Source organism: Papio anubis, chromosome 9 (genome assembly GCF_008728515.1).
Source record: "Papio anubis isolate 15944 chromosome 9, Panubis1.0, whole genome shotgun sequence".
Classification (NCBI taxonomy): domain Eukaryota; kingdom Metazoa; phylum Chordata; class Mammalia; order Primates; family Cercopithecidae; genus Papio; species Papio anubis.
Genome location: NC_044984.1, coordinates 18,315,645 through 18,341,640, shown reverse-complemented (window position 1 = coordinate 18,341,640; position 25,996 = coordinate 18,315,645). Strand labels below are relative to the sequence as shown.

General features: G+C 38.0%; 1 protein-coding gene across 31 annotated transcripts in view; it reads right to left on the bottom strand.

Annotated features, from left to right (window-relative positions):
• Positions 1 to 25,996, bottom strand: part of PLEKHA5 (pleckstrin homology domain containing A5) — a 249,095-nt gene that overhangs the window by 37,081 nt on the left and 186,018 nt on the right. For 16 of the 31 annotated variants that reach the window (XR_634520.3, XR_001892538.3, XR_634521.3 and 13 more), the window contains 5 exons: positions 21,385 to 21,465; positions 16,213 to 16,248; positions 15,640 to 15,702; positions 13,805 to 13,885; positions 13,528 to 13,677 (listed from right to left, as the gene is read on the bottom strand). Coding sequence is in view for 27 of the 31 variants with exons in the window: in XM_009180312.3 (XP_009178576.2) it covers positions 13,528 to 13,677; positions 13,805 to 13,885; positions 15,640 to 15,702; positions 16,213 to 16,248; positions 21,385 to 21,465 (411 nt within the window). In the remaining 4 variants the exon portion in view is untranslated. Of the gene's footprint in view, positions 1 to 13,527; positions 13,678 to 13,804; positions 13,886 to 15,639; positions 15,703 to 16,212; positions 16,249 to 21,151; positions 21,515 to 25,996 lie in introns of those variants that run through there. The other 15 variants (XM_009180316.3, XM_009180321.3, XM_009180322.3 and 12 more) reach the window with 5 other exon arrangements.

The window sequence follows — 25,996 nt, the reverse complement described above, 5'->3', positions numbered from 1 at the left end:
TGATGACTTGTGCTTGTGGTCCTAGCTACTTGGGAGGCTGAGGAGGGAGAATCGCTTGAACCCAGGAAGCAGAGGTTGCAGTGAGCCGAGATTGCGCCTTGGGAGGCTGAGGTGGGCAGATCACGAGGTCAGGAGTTTGAAACCACCTGACCAACATAATGAAACCCTGTCTCTACTAAAAATACAAAAAAAAAATTAGCCTGTAATCCCAGCTGCTTGGAAGGCTGAGGCAGGAGAACTGTTTGAACGTGGGAGGCGGAGGTTGCAGTGAGCCGAGATTGCGCCATTGCACTCCACCCTGGGTGACAGTGCGAGACTCTGACTCAATAAATACATAAATAAAGTAAAAGGGGGAAAAAAAGAGCTATTTTATTTTGTATATTCTGTAACTGTTTAAAATAACTTTAGGAAATTTAGGTGATTGGCTGGGTGCGGCAGCTCTCACATGTAATCCCAGCACTTTGGGAGGTTGAGGCAGGTGGATCACTTGAGCCCAGGAGTTCGAGACCAGCCTGGGCAACATAGAGAGACCCCATCTCTACGAAAAAATACAAAAATTTTCCATGTGTGGTGGTGCTTGCCTGTGGTCCCAGCTACCTGGGGTAGGCCTGAGGTGGGAGGATCGCTTGAGCCCAGGAGGCCAAGGTTGCAGTAAGCCAAAATTGTGCCACTGCACTCCAGCCTGGGTGACAGATGAAGACCATGTCTCCAAAAAGAAAAGAAAAGAAAAAAAAAAATGAAGCTATCTTGCCAGTCGTTTTTTTAAAATTAAAAAAAAATCTTAGGCAAAGAAAAATTATTCAAACTGTACTGGGAAAACAGATGTGTGCCACCACCCCTATGCCCGGCTAATATTTTGTGTATGTATGTGTGTGTCTGTGTATACACACACACACACATATATATATACACATATACACATACATACCTATACATAATATTTTGTGTATATACATATATACACACACACACATATATATATACACACACACACACATATATATGTATTTTGGTAGAGACAGGATTTTGCCACGTTGCCCAGGTTGGTCTCTAACTGCTGGGCTCAAGAGATTCCATCAGCCTTGGCCTGTCAAAGTGCTGGGATTACAGGTGTGAGCCACCATACCTGGTCAGCAAATTCTTTTTACATGAATAAATATGAAAATTTATTTCCTTTAACAAAAATTAATTCTAGCCATGTTTTAATTTGCGTGCACTACAAAAACTGCAAATTTAAATAGTGGGTCTTTGATGGCTTTAGGGAGGATATATAAAGACAATGGATCCAATGACAGCCCAGTGGCTAAGAGGGTATTACAGGCTAACACCTATTCTCCCTTGTGGAAATGCTAGAGTTTAGGGCAGGCTTAACTGCACTGCAGAGGCATTTAAGCATAAGAACATTTCAGGATGGTAGGAATCCCTCTCTTTCTTAAAGAAACATGAAAAATACAGATTGAGAGCTAGACATTACTTTATCAATATTTTAGAAGTGAAGTGACACAGTATACTTTCAATTTTCCTAACCTGGAGATCCTGCCACTGAACTGGTTCAAGTCCTATAATCCTGCTAGGCCTACCTGTTTCTGTCTTTACCTCAGCTCCTCAAACATGATTACCAGGTGGGCAGGAACACAAGACAACAGAGGACAGCAAGCAAAGGGCAGCAATGGCACAACACATTTCCTCCCAAAATCTGGTATTTCATTAAAGAATTTACTAGATTATATGAATACCATGCTAATAATCTTTAAATGCGACCTTACTTATTTTTTGTCAAGAAGCTAATATAGCAAGATAATTTAAAAGGGCTAATAGTTTCCAAATATACAATTACCTTAAAATCCCAAGTACTTGCCAAAAATAGTGCTTTCAATAAAAAGTAGAGAATGCCAGGCCATACAGTTAAAAGAATAAATGAAGGCTGGGTGTGGTGGCTTACGCTTGTAATATCAGCATTTTGGGATGCTGAGGCAGGAGGATCATGAAGTCAGGTGGTCAAGACCAGCCTGTTAAACATAGTGAAACCCCATCTGTACTAAAAATACAAAAAAATTATCTGGGCGTGGTGGTGGGCGCCTGTAGTCCCAGTTACTTGGGAGGCTGAGGCAGGAGAATTGCTTGAACCCTGGAGGTGGAGGCTGCAGTGAGCTGAGATGGTGCCACTGCACTCCAGCTCGGGCGACAGCGTGAGACTCCGTTTCAAACAAACAAACAAACAAACAAAAAAAGAGAATGAATGAATTCTTTTTTTTTGAGACAGAGTCTTGTGCTGTCGCCTAGGCTGGAGTGCAGTGGCATGATCTTGGCTCACTGCAACCTCTGCCTCCCGGGTTCAAGTGATTCTTCTGCACTGGCCTTCCGAGTAGCTGGGATACTCAGGACTACAGATGCGCACCACTATGCCTGGATAATTTTTTGTATTTTTAGTAGAGACGCGGTTTCACCGTGTTAGCCAGGATGATCACGATCTCTTGACCTCATGATCTGCACACCTCAGCCTCCCAAAGTGCTCGGATTACAGCCATGAGCCACCCGCAGCCAGCCTTCTTATTTTTTTTGAGACGGAGTTTCACTCTTCTTGCCTAGGCTGGAGTGTAATGGTGCAACCTAGGCTCACCACAACCTCTGCCTCCCGGGTTCAAGCGACTCTCCTGCCTCAGGCTCCCGAGTAGCTGGGATTACAGGCATGTGCCACCACGCCCAGCTAATTTTTGTATTTTTAGTATAGATGAGGTTTCTCCATGTTGGACTGGCTGGTCTTGAACTCCTGACCTCAGATGATCTGCCCACTCCAGTCTCCCAAAGTGCTGGGATTACAGGCCTGAGCCACCGTGCCCGACCTGAATGAACTCTTTCAATCTGGAACTATATGGATGAACCTCATAAGTTAAATGAAGACAGGCAAAGAGTATATGGTTACACTTCATATAAAGTTCAAGGCTGAGTGCAGTGGCTCATGCCTGTAATCCCGGCACTTTAGCAGGCCGAAGTGGGTGGATCACTTGAGCCCAGGAATCTGAGACCAGCTTGTGTAACACAGTAAAATCCCATCTCTGCAAAGTATACAGAAATTAGCCAGGTATGGTGGTGCATGTCTGTAGTCCCAGTTACTTGGGAGGCTGAGGTGAGAGGATCGCTTGAGCCATGAGGTGGAGGTTGCAGTGAGCCAAGACTGTGCCACTGTACTCCAGCCTGTGTGAGAGACTTTGTCTCCAAAAAAGAAAGTTCAAAAATAGGTAAAACTCATCTATAGTTTAAACGTCAGGTGCTACACTATAGCTACTCAGGAGACTGGGCAGGGGTAGGATCACTTGAGACTAAGAGTTGGAGGCTGCAGTGTGCTATGACCGCACCCGTGAAGAGCCACTGCACTCCCATCTGGGCAATGTGGCAATACCCTGTCTCTAAAACAACTAAAAAACAATTAAGGAAAAGAAAGAAGAAAAGAAAAAAGTCTAGTAGTGTTCCTTTTGGGAGAGGAGTCTCTGGCATGCTAGTAAAATTCAATGTCTCGATATAGATGTTGGCTAAACTCCTAAACAGCGTGCTTTTCTCAGAACATGTTATATTCCAAGAAAAGAAAAAAAAAGTGTGTGAGTTGGGGTGGAGGAGGGATTGCTGCAGAGTTTTCTAGAGACAGGGTTTTGCTCTGCTGCCCAGGCTACAGTGCAGTGGCATGATCATAATTCACTGCAGCCTTGAACTCCTGGGCTCAAGCGATCCTCCTGCCTCAGCCTCCCAAGTAGCTAGGACTACAGGTTTACACCACCATGCCCAGATAATTTTTTAATTTGGGGTTTCACCATGTTGCTCAGACCAGTCTTGAACTCCTGGGCTCAAGCAATCTTTCCAAAGAACTGGGATTACAGGTGTAAGCCTTGGTGCCAGGCCAGACTTTTTTCTCACACTGTCACCTGGGCTGGAGTGCAGTGGTGTGATCTCAGCTCACTACAGCCTCAACTCCCCAGGCTCAAGCAATCCTCCCACCTTGGCCTCCTGAGTAGTACAGGTGCACGCCACCATGCTGGGGTATTGTTTTTTAATAGTTTGTAAACTCAAGGTCTCACTGTGTTGTCCAGGCTGGTCTTGAACCCCTAGGCTAAAGCAATCCTCCTGCCTCAGCCTCCCAAAGTGCTGGGATTACACGTAGGAGCCACCATGCCTGGCCAATATTCTTTTTTAAAAATTGTCGGCCGGGCGCGGTGGCTCAAGCCTGTAATCCCAGCACTTTGGGAGGCCAAGACGGGCGGATCACGAGGTCAGGAGATCGAGGGAGACCATCCTGGCTAACCGCGATTGAAAAACCCGTCTCTACTAAAAATACAAAAAACTAGCGAGGCGGTGGCGGTACGTAGCCTGATCCCAACTACTCCGGTGAGGCAGGAGAATGGCGTGAACCGAGGCGGAGCTGCAGTGAGCGAGATCCGACTGCACTCCAACCTGGGTGACGAAGCGGACTCCATCTCAACAAAATTGTCTAAGTTTAAGAGATTATGGAACAAATGAAATTTTAATAGTGCTTACTTCTGTATAGTCTGTACTGAGATAACACTTGGCCACTGTGTGGGGGAGAAAGTGAAGTAGGTCTAAATACTTAAATGTAATGAAATTCCAGATTTCCAAAAATATCAGTTAAGGATTTTAATATTTGGCTAGATGGCTATATAGCAGATATATACTATGTCCTTTATTAAGAAAGGATTAATGGCTGGGCATGGTGGCTTACGCCTGTAATTGCAGCAGTTTGGGAGGCCGAGGTGGGAGAGTCTTTTGAGCTCAGGAGTTAAGACCAGCCTGGGCAACATAGGGAGATCTCATCTCTACAAAAAAATTCTATTAAAAAAAAAAAAATCAAAACTAATGATGCATTTCCAAGTTTTTAATATGAGGGAAACTTTCCTTTTTTTAATCTAAAATCAATGGCAATTTACAACAAAGTCTACTCAAGGGAATGGTTATACAATACACTAGACACAAATCTCAAATTGTTTTCTCTGTATTTTACTGTGACACTGCCTCTCTTTTTAATAATCAAGTAAATATTGTAAGACTATAGGTGACTACAGTAAAAAAAAAAAAAAGAAAATAATTACTACTATTCTTGGAGCTAATAAACTGTTTTACCTCTGGTTTGCTTCTCAATTAGGGTTTCTAAGTTTTAATTTAAGAAATGACAATTCATTTTTCTGCTTTTCATTAAAAAATAAAACCTGTAACTTTGGAAAAGTATTGACATAGATTTTTAATATCAAAATGAGGGAGAAGCAATAGATGCAGTGTAATTATTCATTAACTTCCTAATTTAAACTCAAACATCTCTTTCAAACTTTAAGTAATATTACAAATTAATGTGCACTACTATATCTTGGAAAATTAAAGTCTTATGATATTTAAATTAATTTTACTGGTATATTTCAAGGATCAGGCAAAAAAATTAAAATGTCAATTTTTTGGTCACTAATACCCCACCATAACAGTCCTGCCAACTGGTATAAGAAGTTGTTGATTTTTCAAGTCAATCAAAATAAAGTTATGTCTGATTTATTAATTTTTTCATTTTACCTTCAGGATGTAGAGATTTCCTGGCTCACATTTAAAGAATGTGCTTAATTATTTGAGGAGATTTTTTAAAAATAATTTTTTTTTTTTTTACAAATTTATACTTGTCATGTAACTGCTTCTCAAATAAAATCCCTCTTACTATACTATCTAATGACTATATTGGCATACTGGCTTTTTTTTAACCTAAGAAGATGTTTACGTTTTATTATTATTTTTTCACTTAGCCTTGACTTGAAACACACTAAAAAGATGTTTAAAAGGGCACCAGTTCAAACTGTATAAAGTGAGGTTCTACTATCAGCCACAATTATAAAGCTATCTATATTTTAAATTTCTAGTTTATGACCACAATTGTAGTCATTCTATGTTTTAGCTATTTGTAATCTTTAACTCCTGTGTTTAGTTTCTTCTCTGATGTTTTCTATGAAACAAAACAATCTTCTCATCTCAAAGAAAGTGCTTGCTTTCTATTGTTAAAAATGCTAGATATAATAAAAACAGAAAGGCTAGCACACAGGGGAAGATTTAAATAAATAACTATTATTGCGCCAAACTTCCGTTGGCTTTTTTGTGGATTTTCTTTTGTTTTGTTTTTTTGAGACGGGGTCTCACTTTGCTGTCTGGGACCTCTCTGGGCTCAGGTCATTCTGCTGCCTCAGCCTCCCAAGTAGTTGGCACTCCAGGCACACGCCACTGTGCTCTGCTAGTTTTTTTTTTTTTTGTAGAGAAGGAGTTTCACCATGTTGCTTAGGCTGGTCCCAAACTCCTGGGCTCAAGTAATCTGCCCACCTCAGCCTCCCAAAGTACTATGATTACAAGCATGAGCCACCACACCCAGTCTGGGGAAACCAAAAGTTGATTCTTTGAAAAGAAAAACAAGATTGACAGACTGTCAGCTAAAATAACAAAGAAAAAAAGAAGATCCAAATAAGCATAATGAGAAGCAACCAAGGTGACATTACAATGGATTCCACAGACATACAAAGGATTCCTAGAGACGATTACGAACACCACTATGAATACAAACTAGAAAATCTAGATGAAATAGAGAAATTCCTGGAAATATACAATCTCCCAAGATTGAATCAGGAAGAAACTGATACACTGAACAGGCCAATATTGAGTTCTGAAATTGAATTTGTAATAAAAAACCTGCCAAACAAAAAAAGCCACAGATCAGATGGATTCACAGCTGATTTCTACCAGACACAAAGAGCTGGTACTAATTCTACTGAAGCTATTCCAAAAAAAAAAGGAGGGTCTCCACTTTAACTCATTCTATGAAGCCAGCATCACTCTGATACCAAAACTTGGTAAAGACACAAAGAAGAAAGAAAACGAAGGCCAATATCCCTGATGAACATAGATGTAAAAATCCTCAACAAAATACCAGCAAACCAAATTCAATGGCATATCAAAAAGTTAATTCACCATGATAAAGTATGCTTCATTTCTAAGATGCAAGATTTGTTCAACATATGCAAATCATAAATGTGAGTCACTAAATAAACAGAATAAAAAACAAAAAACGTATGATCATCTCAGTAGACATGGAAAAGGCTTTTGATAAAATCCAGCATCTCTTCATGACAAAAACCCTCAAGAAATAATTCCATGTTGAAGGAATATGCCCTAAAATAGTAAGGGCCATCTATGACAAATATACAGTCAACACCACACTGAGACGGGCAAAAACTGGAAGCATTTCCCTTGAGAGCTGGAAAAAGACAGGGATGCCCACTCTCAGCACTCCTATTCAACGTAATACTGGAAGTCCTAGTCAGAGCAATTAGGCAAGAGGAAGAAATAAAATGCATCCAAATAGGAAAAGAAGTCAAATTATCTCTCTTCACAGACGATGTGATCTATACCTAGAAAACCCTGAAGACCCTATCAAAAGGTTCCTACAACTGATAAATGACTTCAGGAAAGTTTCAGGACACAAAATCAACGTACAAAAATCACTGGCATTTCTATACACCAATAATGTTCAAGCTGAGAGCCAAATCAAGAAGGCAATCCCGTTTACAATACACACACACACACACACTGCTAGGAATGCATCTAACCAAGGAGGTGAAAGATATAAGAACTACAAAATATTGTTGAAAGAAATCATAGATGACACAAACCAATGGAAAAACATTCCATGCTCATGGATTAGAAGAATCAATATTGTTAAAATGGTCATACTGCCCGAAGCAATCTACAGATTCAATGCCATTCCTATCAAACTATCATCATTTTTCACAGAACCAGAAAAATTCTTAAATTCATATTGAACCAAGAGTCCAAACAGACAAAGCAATGCTAAACAAAAAACAAAGCCAGAGGCATTACGCTACCTGACTTCAAACTATACTATAAGGCTACAGACTAAAACATCATGGTACTGGTACAAAAACATACGCAGACCAAGGAAACAGAATATAAAACCCAGAAGTTAAGCCACACACCTATGGCCATCTGATATTTGACCAAATTCACAAAAATAAGCAATGGGGAAAGGGCTTCTTATCTTCTTATTCAATAAATGGTGCTGGAATAGCTGGCTAGCCATATGCAGAAGAATGAAACCGACCCGTTCCTTTCACCGTATACAAAAATTAACTCAAGAGGGATTAAAGAGTTAAGTGTCAGGCCTCAAACGATAAGAATCCTTTAGCCAGGCATGGTGGCTCATGCCTGTAATCCCAGTACTATGGGAGGCCGAGGTGGGAAGATCACATGAGGCTTGGAGTTTGACACCAGCCTGGCCAACATGGTGAAACCCTGTCTCTACTAAAAATACAAAAAGTAGCCAGGCTTGATAGGGGGCACTTATAATCCCAGCTACTTGGGAGGCCGAGGCAGGAGAACTGCTTGAACCTGGGAGGTGGAGGTTGCAGTGAGCAAAGATCGTGCCACTGCACTCTAGCCTGGGCAACAGAGTGAGTCTCCGTCTCAAAAAAAAAAAAAAAAGAAAAGAAAAAAGTAATTGCAACAAAAACAAAAATCGACAAGTGGGACCTAATTAAAGAGCTTCTGTAAAGCAAAAGAAACTATCAATGGAATAAACGGCCTGCAGAATGAGAGAAAAGACTCACAAACTATGCATCCAACAAAGGTTGAATATCCAGAATCTATAAGGAGCTTAAGCAATTGAACAAGGAAAAAACAAAACAAATAACTCTTAAAAAATGGGCAAAAGACATGAACAGACACTTAAAGGAAGACATATAAGTGGCTAAAAAACATATAAAAAATGCTCCATATCACTAATCATCAGAGAAATACAAATTAAAATCACAATGAGATACCATCTCACATTCATCAGAATGGCTACTATTAAAAAGTAAAAAAAACCAAAAAACAAAAAACAGATGCTGGCAAGACTGCAGAGAAAAGGAAATGCCTATAACACAGTGAGAGGACATATGAATTAGTTCGGCCACTATGGACACTATGTATTTCTCAAAGAACTTAAATCAGAACTACCATTTGACCCAGCAATTGCATTACTGGGTATATATCCAAAAGAAAGCAAATCTTTCTACCAAACATACCCATGCACTTGCATGTTCACCACAGAACTATTTACAATAGCAAATACATGGAACCAACCTAGATGCCCATCAATGGTGGACTGGTTAAAGAAAATGTGGTACATATACACCACGGTACTACACAACGATAACAAAGAATGAAATTATGTCCTCTGCAGCATCATGGATGCAACCAGAGGCCATTATCCTAAGTAAATTAATGCAGGAAAAGAAAACCAAATTCCGCATGTTCTCACAGGTGGAAGCTAAACGCTGGTACTCATGGACATAAAGATGGTTTAACAGTGAAACTGGGGACTACTGAGGGTGGGGAAAGAATGGGGATAAAGGTTGAAATTGGGTACTATGCTAGGTACCTGGGTGACGGGCTCATTCATACACCAAACCTCAGCATCACACAATAGACCCAGTTAACAAACCTGCACATGTACCCCCAAACCTAAAATAAAATAAAAATAAATAAAAAGTATAGGGAACACTGCTTTACACGTTTCCCTTGTGCTAATCCTAGTTTTGTGTACTTTGTGGCCTACCAGGTGAGGAGAAGAGTTCTCAGAATCACAGCTTTGATCTATAGAGGTGCTAATGTTACAAGCCTTCTGCTCGGGGCTTAGATTTGAACTAGTGCTATGAATTGACTGTGACAGATTCAGTGAAATCCTTTGAGATTCTGCCAGCAAAAATGTAATTCAAATTTAAATCTAATCAACATTCACTGAGTGCCAACCATATGCCCAGTATGATGTTACGCACATGCTAACATTTGAAGCCTTAAGCTACAAATATAAATAAGTTTACATAAAGGCACAAATAACATAGTTTGTATTCTATGCAGTAAGACTTGTCTTAGAAGAATATATTCTGAGGGTTTGTCATAACCACGGATTATTGCTGAAGGCAAGGAAAAAGAAACCCGGAAAGTGATTACATAAGATAAAAACCAGAAAAGGGGATACTCAGAAGATCAATTTATTTTTATTTTATTTATTTATTTTTTTCAGATGGAGTTTCGCTCTTGTTGCCCAGGCCAGAGTGCAATGGCGCGATCTCGGCTCACCACAACCTCAGCCTCCTGGATTCAAGTGATTCTCCTGCCTCAGCCTCCTGAGTAGCTGGGATTACAGGCATGCGCCACCATGCCCGGCTAATCTTGTATTTTTAATAGAGACAGGGTTTCTCCATGTTGGTCAGGCTGGTCTTGAACTCCTGGCCTCAGGTGATCCGCCCATCTTGGCCTCCCAAAGTGCTAGGATTACAGGCTTGAGCCACCATGCCTGCCTGGCCTATTTTCTATTTATTATTACTTTTTTTTTTGAGACACAGTCTTGCTGTCGTCCAGGCTGAAGTGCAATGGCACGATCTCAGCTCACTGCAACCTCTGCCTCCCGGGTTCAAGTGATTCTCCTGCCTCAGCCTCCTGAGTAGCTGGGATTACAGGCATCTGCCATCATGCCTGGCTAATTTTTGTATTTTTATTAGAGGTGGGGTTTCACCATGTCAGCCAGGCTGGTCTCGAACTCCTGACCTTGTGATCTGCCTGTCTTGGCCTCCCAAAGTGCTGGGATTACAGGCGTGAGCCACCATGCCTGGCCTTCTATTATTAACTATTTTGTTTTAGAGACAGTGAATCACTCTATCACCCAGGCTGGAGTGCAGTGGCATAATCACACAGCCTTGACGTCCTGGGCTCAAGAGATCCTCCCACCTCAGTCTCCTAAGTAGCTAGGATCACAGGTGTACAACACCATGCTCAGCTACTTTTTGTTTCTTGTAGAGATAGGGTCTCCCTAAGTTGCCCAGTTTGGTGGTCTCAAACTCCTGGGCCCAAGCAATCCTCCTGCCTCAACTTCCCAAAGTACTGATTACAGGTGTGAACCAGCACTCCTGGCAACATTCATTTCTGTTAAGACATTTTTAACATATTCCCATCTGAGCTAAAGTTAACCTTGAGATGGAGCAAATTCTGAGCCTACTGATGAGATTTAATTTATTAATCCCAGTTGATAAGGGATTTCCTAAAATTAGAATTTCAAGAGCAGACATCAAATCATTAAATAGTTTCCAACTAAATGTCTGTAGAGCCTACCATTTTGATTTGACTCAAGTTGTCCTAGAGACCCTGAGCTTCTCATTAGCTTGGCATTGACAGCTTAACCCCATTTTCCCTTTCTAATCTCACATTTTCTATCCTCTCACAGGAATCCTCTATCCCACTCAGGCAGTTAGTTCTATTTCCTCCTTTTCCAAACATGTCTCCTACATTCTCATCTTTGCTGTGGCTTAAGGTGTTTTGTATTATTTGAATAAACCACTCTTCATTTCTCTTCTCGTTGTATTCAAATTCTACCTATCCTTGATTAGCTTAGTGACTACTTCCTTGTAGACAGTATTTCAGGTGCTTATATTTTCTTTATGACTATATTACAGAAATTCATATAGATCTAATTCTTCAGAACTGTAGTAAGAAGATCTGGATTTGAGTTTTAGGCATATTATTTGTTAGCTTTGTAACCTTGGGTAAGTCATTCAGCTCAATTATTCATCAAATGTGAATGAGACACAGTTTCTTATTTCAAGAAACTCACAATGGAAAGGATATTAAATTTTAAAAAAGCCTATAAACATGACAATATAATTAAGAGACTCAAATGAGACAACAGCAATAACAGTATTTTAAAAATGGAAATAGAAATATAAGGTATTTAAGAATTTCTCAAATTAAGTTTTCAATGATTTCAAAATCATAGTATATTCCTTTAAAAATAGCTCACGTTTGGAATTCAGGGTTCAGAATAGAAGCCAAGTTGAGATTCTGGGATCTTGCCAGCCTGGAAAGCCTCCTCTAAATTAAGCTATACTGTCTGTGGCCCTTCTTAAAAGATAGCTGCTCCTTAGCCCATTGAAGTGTAAGTACAGACAAAGGTTTGGGAGCAGTTTTATATAACATGGCAGTTTTTGCTAAGATTTCTCTTTCAAAGAGCTGCTTGGACTGGTGCTCTTACTATGTTTATAGAGATGACCACATCATAGGATCTAAAGCTAGCTGTTTAAACTCATAAAACACTCAATTTATAAGCTGCAAGTTAAGACTTTTAGATTTCGTCATTCCAAGAGACTCACAGTCATAGTCATATGACTAAGAGTTACAAGGTTCTGTTATGTATATTTCTTTCTTTCTTTCTTTTTTTTTTAAAACAGGGTCTCACTCTGTTGCCCAGGGTGGAGTGCAGTGGCATGATCTTGGCTCACTGCAACCTCTGCCTCCTGGGTTCAAGCAATTCTCCTGCCTCAGCCTCCCAAGTAGCTGGGATTACAGGCACCTGCCACCACACCCAGCTAATTTTTGTATTTTGGTAGAGATGAGGTTTCACCATGTTGGCCAGGCTAGTCTCGAACTCCTGACCTCAAATGATCCACCTGCCTTAGCCTTCCAAAGTCCTGGGATTAGAGGCGTGAGCCACCACACCTAGCCTTGCTATTTATATTTCTATTGATTGATTGATTGAGACAGAGTTTCAGTCTTGTCGCCCAGGCTGGAGTGTAATGGCATGATCTTGGCTCACTGCAACCGCTGCCTCCCAGGCTCAGGTGATTTTCCCGCCTCAGCCCCCTGAGTAGCTGGGATTGCAGATGCGTGCCACCACACCTGGCTAATTTCGTATTTTTAGTAGAGATGGGGTTTCACCATGTTGGTCAGGCTGGTCTTGAACTCCTGACTTCAGGTGATCCACCCACCTCGGCCTCCCAAAGCGCTAGGATTACAGGCATGAGCCACCGTGTCTGGCCTATTTATTTTCTTAATGCAATAAATTTTCACATATTTCAGAATTTTTCATTTACATGATACATAAAAACAGGAGTACTTATCTCCCCTGTAAAACACTCATTTCACAAAGACAAAATGTTTGGCTGGGTGTGGTGGCTTACACCTGTAATTGCAGCACTTTGGGAGGCCAAACCAGGAGAATCACTTGAGACCAGGAGTTTAAGACCAGCCTGGGCAACACAGTAAGGCCCCATCTCTATGCAAAAAAAAAAAAAAAAAAAAATCTAGCCAGGTGTAGTAGTGCCAGCCTGTAGTCCCAGCTACTTGGGAGGCCAAGGCTCTCACTTGAGTCCAAGAAATTCAGGCTACAAGTGAGTTATAGTCAAACTACTGTACTCCAGCCTGGGTGACAGAGTGAGAACTTGTCTCATAAGTAAGTAAATAAATAACAGAATGCCCACTAATTAAATAATCTTTTATTTTTATGTTCCTAAAGAGAAGCATACTAATAACAAATTACTATTTTTTGCTATAATAATAATGAAGAATCCTAAAGAGAGCCCAGTATTTAAAAAAAAAAAAAAAAAGAGAGCAGAAAATAGAACTACATATTCAAGTTACTTCTATTAGGGGAAAAAAAAATCTACTTACGGCAGTGGCTCGAGAAAGTTCTCGACACGTACTAAGCAGTCCATTTTGTAAATCATCCCTTTGTAACACCACTGTCTGAATGGCTGCTGGGTTATCTGTATGCATTTCTATCTCTTGGCTGGCTGACAGCAAAGCTTGCTCAAGCGTATACTATTATAATAAAAAGAATTACATTTAACGTTCTGCATCATCGTATTAATTCTTTTTACTTATCAGTGTCCTGATAATAATCATATTAAGTAACATCAGTTGTAGACAATAAACATAACTGTCCTACTTTCTCCTTGTGGAGTTGCTGAAGTTTCTCTTCCAGAGCATGCACCACTTTATCTTGTTCACATAATCGGCTTAACTTGGCCTAGGTTATAAGAGAAGATGTCTTGTTAGCAATTTTTAAATTTTTTCTGTAATTGGAGGTAGGCAATCATTATCTGACCAAAAATCTTTATTTCAATCCATAAAATAAAAGCTAAAATATAGCTTATAAAGACAGAATGTCTAAAAAATAGGCATGTAAGCATTTTGCCTCTACAATCTGCTAAATAGGTTAAGTGATATATGCAGTCCTTAATTAAAATGCTTACTGGATTCTATTGTTACATATTTAAAAAATCATGCTCTTGGATTCTTAGAAAATAATGTAAACAATAGATCACTTCTAATTGAAATACAAATAAAAATAGTATTAAAGGAGAAAAATAACTTTCATCAGTTTGTGTTTAAATTCTTAATATTACCCTAATTTCTTAATTAAGAAAGTATAAGAAAGTACTCTAATAAAATTTCAATAGTACAATAAACCAGTTTTAATGTTTCAAAATGAAAACATTGGACAAATTGGAAATATGTCCCCAACTTTATGGCATAATGACATATAAGCAAGAAATTTGAGACTTTACCTTCTTTGCCATTTATCTATTAAAATAACTACCTTGTCTTTGTCAGACAACAAGACTCAGGCTACACAAAATGAAAGGTGTTAAAAAGAAAAAGTGGGGGGCTGGGCTCGGTGGCTCACCCCCATAATCCCTGCACTTTGGGAGGCCAAGGTGGGTGGATCACCTGAGGTCAGGAGGTCGAGAGCAGCCTGGCTAACATGGCGAAACCCTGTCTCTACTAAAAAAAAAAAAATACAAAAAGTCAGCTGGGCATGGTGGCGTGCTCCCGTAATCCCAGCTATATGGGTGTCTGAGGCATAAGAATCACCTGAACCCAGGAGGCAGAGGTTGCAGTGAGCTGAGATCGTGATACTGCACTCCAACCTGGGTAACAGGGAGAGACCCTGACTCAAAAAGAAAAAAAAAAAAAAAAGAAAAGGGGGTATAACTCAAAAAACTCAATGAAATAAAACCAGGGGAAATAATGAGGGAAGTATGCATAAGAATGTATGGCAAATCAGCAATCTAAAATATGATTTAAAAGAAACTCAATTTAATTTAAAAAGGAGTAGTGATAAAATTTCTAAAGGCCGATACTTTATCTGAAAAACATAGCAATTCTTCTTTGTCTCCAGTCTTCCATAACTTTTTTTTTTGTTTGTTTTGAGGCAGGGTCTCACTCCATAACCCAGGCTGGAGTGCAGTGGCATGATCTCAGCTCACTGCACCTCTCCCTTCTGGGTTCAAGAGATTCTCATGCCTCATCCTCCCGAGTAGCTGGGATTACAAGCGCGTACCACCATGCCCAGCTAATTTTTGTATTTTTAGTAGAGACAATTTTTGTATATTTAGTAATTTTTGTATTTTAGTATGCTATGTTGCCCAGGCTGGTCTCAAACTCCTGGCCTCAAGTGATCCGCCCACCTCGGCTTCCCAAAGTGCTGGGACTACAGGTATGAGCCACCGCGCCCAGTCAATCTGTAACTTCTAAAAATCAGAAATAGTTTTTACTTTCATTTAAGTGATGCTTCATATGTTGGACTACTAACAATAGGGAGTAGAGGGACATAGAGGGCAGGGAACAATAATTTAGAGCACACACATAAAATATGAATTTATCTGATGTCATTTTGGACGACTTGGGAGAAAGAAGTTTTTTGGTTATGCTTATTTCCAGTGTTTTTGGCAGAGAATATAACAGAGTACTGACAATATATATCATACTAATACTTACATCAATATCTACTTCTTCAGGTCTGTATTTGTATAATGTGCCTCTACCTTCATCTTGTGACAGCTATAAGAAAAAAATCATATAGCAACTTAAAAATCTTAATTTAAAAATATATTTAGCCTATAATTAATACTTTGGATTTATATTAAATATATATAATATAACAAAGATGGATTTTAATGATTCTTATACTTTTAGAAGTTTAATTCAAACACTGATTAACAAAGTAGAAAAATACTTAACAGTGATATAATATGCAAGATACATAAGAATGATGTATGTAACAAGCTTGTTAAACATAATAATATGCTGGTCAAACAAAACTAATACAGTATCTTACATTCTTTCTTTTAAAGACACACATTATTTTAATAAAAAAATTGACAAATACAATCATTGCAACTGTATCAAATCAAATACTTAAATCAAGCAAAGTTCAACAGTCAAAACCATCCTTCACAGTATACACATCATCACACACTGTATATGTGTACACTCAAATGTCAACACATCTTATTTAACGAAAACCTATAACATATTGTATACATATACATAATATATAAACACACATACACAATATAGACTTATCTTGTTCTTCTGTCTTAAGAACTAAAAGATAATGAAGGAAAAGGATGGGTTTAATTGAAAAGAGGAAAATCATTCGAAACCTCATAAAACTGAAAGCCTATGTTACAAACTATGGGTAGTCAAATTTCATTAAAAAGTTTATGTGTGTTTGTTGACACCATTTGTGTTACTCTATTGTAAGGAATTATTTAGTGTACTTAAATATCCTTTCTTCAGCTTCTTCCCAGTATATTTTGGTTAAAAGATATTTTGTGGTTACTTCTGATTGTGCTTAGCAAGATTTCAATAGCCATCCCAGTCAGTTATATCACAGATAACATCATAGCCTCTGCAGGCAATACTTCATTATTTTTCTTGTCTTTTGATTTTTATATTGACTGTGAGAAAGTAACAAAAACATAGTAGAAAAAATTTAAATGGGGCTCATGTATGCTTACTAAATTGCACAATTTTTTCAAGGTGAGGTTAGAAGTAATGTGTCCCAACTATATTCCAGTTTAGAAAATTAAATTTCATATATGCATTATACAAAAGAATGTATAAATGACAATTCTGTATGTTTTCTCTATGAAAGAAACTGCCTGACAGTTACAGCTTTAAAAGGAAGCATTAAATAATGATTTAAATAGGAGATAACTTTGAATTGATCTAAAAATGTGGGAATCAGGAGAAGGTTAAAAATATAAGCATTCCAAACATAAAATAAATCCTGGATTTACATTTCATTTCAAGACATTACTTTCACATACCTCATGCAAATGAATCTGTGACTATTTAAGGGTATGCACAGTGATTGTTAAACCACAAAACTTTCATAGAAATGAATATTACATGAAAAATGAATTTAATGACAAAAGTTAGAATACTCTTACATTATTCAAAATAAGTATCCTCAGGTGTGTCCTGAGAAGTGTCAATTGTCATTGTAAATTAAAGCACCTAGATCCAAGAAAATAATTTATATTCCTATCTGGAAAAAAAATAATAAAAAGTAAGTTTTAAATAGGTAGATCTATGATAAAAAATGTAAGACAATGCCAAAATTACATTTTTCACATTTATAACAAATTAAAGATGAAAGGTCATAAGCTACTAAGATGTTCAAATATAGTTTCCTTAGTATTTATTTATTTATTTTTTGAGATGGAGTCTCGCTATTGCCCAGCCTGGAGTGCAGTGATGCAATCTTGGCTCACTGCAACCTCCGCCTCCTGGGTTCAAGTGATTCTTCTGCCTCAGCCTCCAGAGTAGCTTGGATTATACGTGCACCACCATGGCCAGCTAATTTTTGTATTTTTAGTAGAGACAGGGTTTCACCATGTTGGCTAGGCTGGTCTCGAACTCCTGACCTCAAGTGATCCTCCCATCTTGGCTTCCCAAAGTGCTGGGATTATAGGCATGAGCCACCACGCCCAGACATAGTTTGCTTAATATTTAAAGTTAAATGCAAAACAGCTTTACTAGACTACAGAATCTGAATATAACTAGCGGACAGTGTTTCATCTGGATTAAAATATCAAATATACCCTACATCTCAGAGTCAACAGAAAAAAAGACTAGTATATTAAAGTGAAAACTTAGTAATTTATAGTAAATCTTTAGGATATTGACATACTATTTTTATTTGGGGAGTTTTATTGCAGATTTATTTTTACATCAGCTAGCATATCATAATAGAGAAAAATGTTTACTGTAGTTACAATTTTAGAGTGATATCTCCTTTATAGCCATATAAATATATTACACGTATCAATCCGATTTTTGTGGTATTTCTGCTTTCAGTACCACCGAAATTTTTCTTTAAATCTTTTAAGTTATTCAATAAAGATATTCAATAGACATCAACTAACCAAATCCTTAAACCTTTCCCCACACACTGCTTTTACGACAGAATAAAAGCATAAGAAAACAAAATTATTCCTTAAACAAACAAAAACACCTTCATATAATTGAAAAGGTTGCTATTTCGTTCTCAATATGAAAATCCTGACCCCTCATCCCAACCTCCGGTCTTACCAAAAAAAGAAGGAAAATGTAAATTTCATGAGCATTCTGCTTAACTCAAGTTTTGCATGGTTAAGTTCATGGTAACACTTTTTATCAGTTTTTTCAAATACACCTTTAGCAAAAAAAGAAAAAAAAAAAGGTTTGGTTTGAATACTTCATTTGAAGTACTTTACCAACACTAGAAAAGCAAATGAAAAAACGGGCTATGTAGTAATTACACAAATTTGTGCAGTGCTCCAACTTCAGGTTGAGGAGTGTATTATATAGATTTTATTAACTACATAAGGACATGTGATATATTTTATTTAGGATGTTGGAACCTTTTAAAGTATCTGATAGCTTCTTTTTTTATAAAGCTGTCCTTGGCAGTAAAACAAAGTTACTTATGTTAATTAAAATTCAACTTCAATATCCCTTAGGTATGTGAACTATATATATTTTAGAGTATATGAACATAATACATAAACTCCAAAAAGGAGTTTTGGGGAAATATTTTAAAATTTGATAAAATTAGACATTATATCCATAGAGGGCAAAAAACGCCACCATGCCTGGCTAATTTTTTGTATTTTTAGGAGAGACAGGGTTTCACCGTGTTAGCCAGGATGGTCTCGATCTCCTGACCTTGTGATCCGCCTGCCTCAGCCTCCCAAAGTGCTGGGATTACAGGCGTGAGCCACTGCGCCCGGTGGAATACAGAATGCTTTAAAAACAAACAAAAAAAAAGAGATAGTATCTCATTCTGTCACCCAGGCTGGAGCATAGTGGTGTAATCGTAATCACAGTTCATTGCAGCTTTGGACTCCTGTCTCAGTCTCCTGAGTAGCTAGGACTATTGGTGTGTGCCACCATGCCTGGCTAATTTTTTCATATTTTGTAGAGACAGGGTCTTGCTTTGTTGCCCAGTCTAGTCTCAAACTCCTGGGCTCAAGTGATCCTTCAGCTTGGGCCTCACAAATTGCTGGGATTATAGGAATAAGCCACCTTGCCAGGCCTGGATTCAGTTTTAAGTCTTTTTTATTTGACCAATTTTAAGAAAATTACTGCCTAGATAATTTCTCGGGCGTCCTCCAAGGAAGAAAAATGCAAACATTTCCATAAACTGAGTGGCTATGATTCAGAATAAAATGGGTTATAAAACATTTTGCCATTGTATTTCTAGCTAAATATCAATAACTTATTAATACAACATTGTCAATTAACTTCAGAAAAGCAAACTGTACCAGTACATTTTCCCTGGATAATAACATGATAAGGGAAACCTGGAGAAACAAAAAATATAATTTCAATTTGTGCAAATTTATAAACACAGTTTAAAAAAATGTGCCAGGCTGTCACTTTAATCTATTAAGGCTGTCCTGCAATAATTAAGTCCTTTAGTAGTGGCTAAACAAAAGTAAGACAGTCTTAAGACTCCCTAGCCTTAACAGCACTGAGAGTTAACACTGATTTCCTGGTAACTGGTGGCTCAGCCATGCCCAGGCAAGGCTGCTGACATTAGACATTCAGATCTTTCTGTTCTGTACAATTTTAGTTTTCTTTCACATATTAATATGAAGAAATATTTATACAAATCTATTGCTCTTTCAGTATTCAAGGTCAGTGATGCTATACTGAGCCAGTCTCATATATCTTCACTTTTTTCTCCCCCTCTCAGCCCTTCCCATTTCAGATCTCCACATTTGGGAAAACCCCAATTAGAACTTTTAATGCAACTGAATAATTTAAACTATCAGACTTCCGTATCAATAACCCTGAATGTTGAGCATTATAAAAAAGAAAAACCAACCAAACTAAATAGGAAATCCAGGCTAAAACATGCAAAACGTGATAAAAACATAACCTATTATAACAAAATCTCTTTGATCTCATGTCAATTTAGCATTACATAGATGATATATTTTACTGACAGCTTCAGACACTGCAGAAGGTATCAGTTTTGGAATAAGTATTAAGACTCTCAGTGTGGTACTTTGGAATAGAGTACCAAGGTCTATAATCTGGTGACTTTAAGAATTGAAAGATTCCATTTTCTTTTGATAAGTAAAGCTGTTTAACTTTAAATATTTAAGTTTGTTAATCTCTTTATTGCAAATTTAAGACCATTTTCAGTCATCTAAAAATATACTTTAAATACTTTGAAAACTGTGCTGAAATATAAGTCACCTTCTGATCAACTGTACCCATTCTTCAGTTACAGGGCCCTGTGATGCAGATCCCATGGCAACTGAACCAAATAGAGGCCTAAAAAGTCAGTGTGAGCTCAAAGTCCTTCTTTTTACTAGGTGCCTTATACATTTTAATCAAAATATATATTCATTTTTCATGTTAGTTAATTTTCTTCTTCTGCATGATTTTTAAAGATTATAAAGGTCATACGCCAGAGTAATTTGAGGGTGTTGAGGTGGAAGAAGCTGATGCTGAGAAACACATAGCTAGAAACATTTAGACCATGAAATACACAAAAATTTGATAGAAACATATATGACTTCTTTTGCAGATCTGCAGATTACTAAGGTTCCTAAGTTAAAGCCAGTCAACTCCATGACACACATTTTGAGTCTGGAAAAACAATAGGGCAACTTATGATAGTCTTGACGACTGCTTGAGAATGGTAAGAACACAGGGAGAAAATACCCCCAGTATGTTAAGAAGCGGCTATCTTTAAGTTTTACCATACCACAGTACAGAAACTAGATTTGAATAACGCCCATACAAATAGAATGTATTCTTAAAACACTAGGTTGGGGGAAGTTGTGAAGGGCTACCCCTGAAAGTAAATATTTTTACAAAGCCTTTTCCCTAAAAAATAGGTATAATGCTTTTAAAGTTAATAAAACCATATGAAAATCTAGTAATTTTGCAAATGTACTGCAGACCTCCAAGTACATATCAATCAAATACTCTGCACAAAAACTTTAGGAAAATGGCACATTTAATATTCAACAGCAAAATGTTCAGCGAAGCCATGCTAAGAATACTGCAGCATCTTGAAAAGCATGGATGAATTGTGGTTTTCCAAATAAACATAAACAAAAAATAACATAAGAAAAGCACTGATGTCATGAGTAAATCTGAGAATAAATCAAAACTGTCACTGAGGGATTTTGCAGATGATAAAGCAGTATCATTCACTGTCCAAGACCTTACTTGCTGGTACAGTTGGGGTCTTAGCGCCGAGTTCTCAATCATTGTGTGAACCATGGTGATAATAGGTTCATTTTCTTTCATCTATTTCAAATCAGGAGGAGCATACAGCAAACATCAGTTTACAGCATAGCTAGATTTGAAAGACGACACTGTAAATATAGCCTCTACTTTAATATCTTCCTAATAGTGCAGTTGTTTACATTTTACCCCATGGTTGTACAGATTTAAGTCATATAAACCATTTAAACAAGTATTAAATGCTGTGAAATACTTTCAAGAAAAAAACTACTAATTACAACACTGTCACAACTAGTTTTACTTCATACATATAATCATGATATAGTCAATTAATTAATATTGCTACACATACTAAAATAGATGATAAATCATAATTCAAAGGATAAACTAAAGGGCAAGAACCTACACATTCAGGAGAAAAACGGTATAATTTAATTGATTATGAATTCAGTAATAAAGCTGAAAATGATATTCAGTTCTGTGTAAGGTTATAAAAAATTAGTTCTCTAAAAATATTAAAATATTATAATATATTGAATGTGTCACTTATTCACATATTTTGTTAAAGGTAATCTTGACACTTATAGACACTCTATTTTGGATTTTCTCACAGTATAATACCACATGGAGAATTACTCAAGGATATGCAAACTAAGACTTATTCGGCAAAGACTTGGTATGTTTCCTCAGCTCCCAAAAAGGTAGTCTGAAACCAAGCTTAACATTTCCAGCTATGTTATACTTAATTACTGCCTCTAGAAAAATATTTGTTTTAGCAGGCTCTGTACTTGAGTTAAAGCACTCAAAAGACAATTATGATGTATACAGTAAAAGGCCAAGAAAGCTTTATCATTTGTAAGCAGACAGGTCTGCTTATAATAGTAATTTGTAACGTTTACTTTATGTAATTTTCATCTTTCATATATAGAAAATAAGGATTTCTATTGTGGCTGACAAATGCTACTTACTGATTCAGCTAAGTCTACAACAAAAGTTCATTAATCTCAATATTAATAAATTTATTAAGATAATGTAAGAAAAAACTAAACCTTAAAATTATTTTTCTAGACAATTATATTTTCAGTCTAACTGCCAATGTTTCACCCAATAAAATTTGTTTAGTTATTAAATTAAAAACCTCCTATGACTGGTTTAATCTACTTTTTAGTCAATTAAGTGATAATTAAACACACACTTGTCTTTTAACAATATCTCAAGTAAAAGTTTCATTCAGACTAGACCATTTGTTTTTAAATCTCTGTGCCTACAACTGCTTTTTGGAAGTGAGGATACTGGAAAAAAAAAAAATCTTCACTGAAGAATAAATTGACAAATTTTAGTTGTACATCAATGACTTTTGACAAAAGTATTCACATATGTTAACAGTAAAAATATACGGAATGTTTCCATTTACCCACGTAGTTCCCTCATGTTTACCACCAACCTGATTAATAAATTAATTTTATTTGTCAAACTTTTTAATTAAATGTAAAGGTACTTGGAACAACCATCAGTTAAACAAAAAATTCTTACTGTTATGATCCGTTGCCCAGGTTGGAATGTGGTGGCCCTATCATGGCTCTCTGCAGCCCCAAACTCCTAGGCTTAGGCGATCCTCCCACCTCAGCCTCTCGCATAGCTAGGACTACAGACACATGCCACCATGCCCAGCTAATTTATTTTTTTGTAGAGACAGGGGCCTCACTATGTTGCCCAGGCTGGTCCTGAACTTCTGGGCTCAAGCAATCCTCCTGGCTCATCCTTTATAATAGTTTTGGGGGAGCCAGGAACCTCGCTCATAAGAGACGGTAAAATCGATAAAGGTTGTGTGCTCTGTTTCACTGAGCGGCCGTTGTCCCATCTCTCTTCCTTTCCTCGGGCCTGCCTATTCCCCCAGACACAACAATATTGAAATTAGGCCAATTAATAACCCTACAATGGCTTCTAACAGTTCAAGTGAAAGGGAGAGTTGCATGCTTATCACTTTAAATCAAATGCTAGAAATGATTAAGGTTAGTGAGGAAGGCATGTCAAAAAGCTGAGAGGCCGAAAACTAGGCCCCTTGTGGTAAGCATTTACCCAAGTTGAGAAGTCAAAGAAATAAGTTGTTGAAGGAAATTATAAGTGCTACTCCACTCAACATACAAATGATAAGAAAGCAAAACAGCCTTGTTGCTAATAGGGAGAAAGTTTTAGTGGTCTGAAGAGAAGATCAAACAGCCACAACATTCCCTTAAGCCAAAGCCTAATCCAGAGCAAGGCCCTAACTCTCTTCAATCCTATGAAGGTTGAGAGAGGTGAGGAAGCTGCAGAAGGAAAGTTGGAAGCTGGCAGAGTTTGGTTCATGAGGTGTATGGAAAGAAGTCATCTCCATAATATATAAGTGCAAGGTGAAGCAGCAGGTGCTGATGGAAAAGCTGCAGCAAGTTATTCAGAAGATCTAGCTAAGATAACTGAAGGTGTTGGCATTCAGTGATAGATTTTCAATGTAGACAAAACAGCCTTGTATGGGAATAAGATGCCACCTAGCACTTTCATAGCTAGAGAGGGAAAGTCAATGCCTGGCTCCAAAGCTTCAAATAGGATGACACTCTTGTTTGGGGCTAATGCAGCTGGTAATTCAAGCTGAAGCCAATGCTCATTTACTATTGTGAAAATCCTGATGTTAAATCTACTTTGCTTACGCTCCAAAAATGGAACAACAAAGCCTGGATGATAGCACACCTATTTATAGCATGGTTTACTGAATATTTTAAACCCACTGTTGAGAACTACTGCTCAGAAAGATTTCTTTCAAAATATGACTGCCCATTGACAATGAATCTAGTTACCCAAGAGCTCCGATGGAAACATATAAGGAGATTAATGTGGTTTTCACGACCATTAATACAACATCCATTCTGCAGCCCATGGATTGAGGAGTCATTTCAACTTTCAATTCTTATTATTTAGGAAATGCATTTCATAAGGCTCTAGCTGCTATAGACAGTGATTCTTCTGATGGATATGGGTGAATTAAAGAAGAAACTTCTGGAAAGAATTCACCATTCTACATACTAGATATTCGTGATTCAAGAGAGGAGGTCAAAATAGCAACATTAACAGAAGTTTGAAAACATTGGTTCCAACTCTCATGGATGAGTTTGAGGGGTTTAGAACTTCAGTGGAGGAAGGAACTGCAGATGTGGCAGAAATAAAAGAATCAGAAGCGAAGCCTGAAGACGTGAGTGAATTGCTTCAATCTCATACTAAAACTTCAGTGGATGAGAAACTGCATCTTATGGATGAGCAAAGAAAGTTTCTTGAGATAAAATCTACTCCTGGTGAAGATACTGTAACATTGTTGAAATGATAACAAAGCATTTAGAATATATAAACTTGGTTGATAAAGCAGCAGCAGGGTTTGAGGGGATTCTGTTCAATTTTATTATTATTATTACTTTTTAATTTTTTGAGACAGAGTTTCGCTCTGCTGCCCAGACTGGAGTGCAGTGGAGTAATCATAGCTCACCACAGCCTTAACCTCCTGGGCTCAAGCGATCCTGCCGCTTCAGCTTCCCAAGTAGCTGGGACTACAGACATGTGTATTTTTAATCCTGGCTGATTAAATTTTTTTTTTTTTTTTTTTTCAGAGACAGGGTCTTGCTATGTTGCCAAGGCTGGTCTCAAACTCCTGGCCTCAAGCAATCCTCCCACCTTGTCCTTCCAAAGTGACAGGCATGAGCCACCATGCCCGACCCCATTTCAATTCTGAAAGAAGTTCTACCACTTGCAATATATTCTCAAACACCATTGCATGCTACAGATAAATGTTTTCGTGAAAAGAAGAGTCAATTGGTGTAGCAAACTTCCTTGTTGTCTTATTTTAAGAAACTGCCACAGCTATCCCAATGTTCAGCAAGCACCACCCTGATCAGTTAGCAGGCATCAACACTGAGGCAAGACCTTCCACTAGCAAAAAGATTAGGACTTGCTGAACGCTCAGATGATCATTAGTGTTTTTCAGCAATACAAGATTTTTTTTCTTAGACATAATGCTATTGCACATTTAACAGACTACAGTATAGAGTAAACATAACTTTTACAGGCACTGGGAAACAACAACAACAACAACAACAACAAAAAAAAAACCACGCCCAGCTAATTTTTGTAGGGATGGGGTTTCGCCATGTTTCCCAGGTTGGTCTTGAACTCCTGAGCTCAAAGTGGTCCACCCGCCTTGGCTTCCCAAAGTGCTGGGATTACAGGCGAGAGCTACTGTGCCTAGACTGCTTAAGTTCTTTTGTTTTGTTTTGTTTTTGAGAGGGAGCCTCGCCCTTGTCACCCAGGCTGGAGTACAGATGGGGCCATTTTGGCTCACTGCAACCTCCACCTCCCGGGTTCAAGCAATTCTCCTGCCTCAGCCTCCTGAGTAGATGGAATTACAGGAGCCCACCACCACACTCAGCTAATTTTTGTATTTTTAATAGAGATGGGGTTTCACCATGTTGGTCAGGCTGGTCTCGAACTCCTGACCTCAGATTATTCACCTGCCCTGGCCTCCCAAAGTGCTGGGATTACAGGCATGAGCCACTGCGCCTGGCTTTCAAGTTCT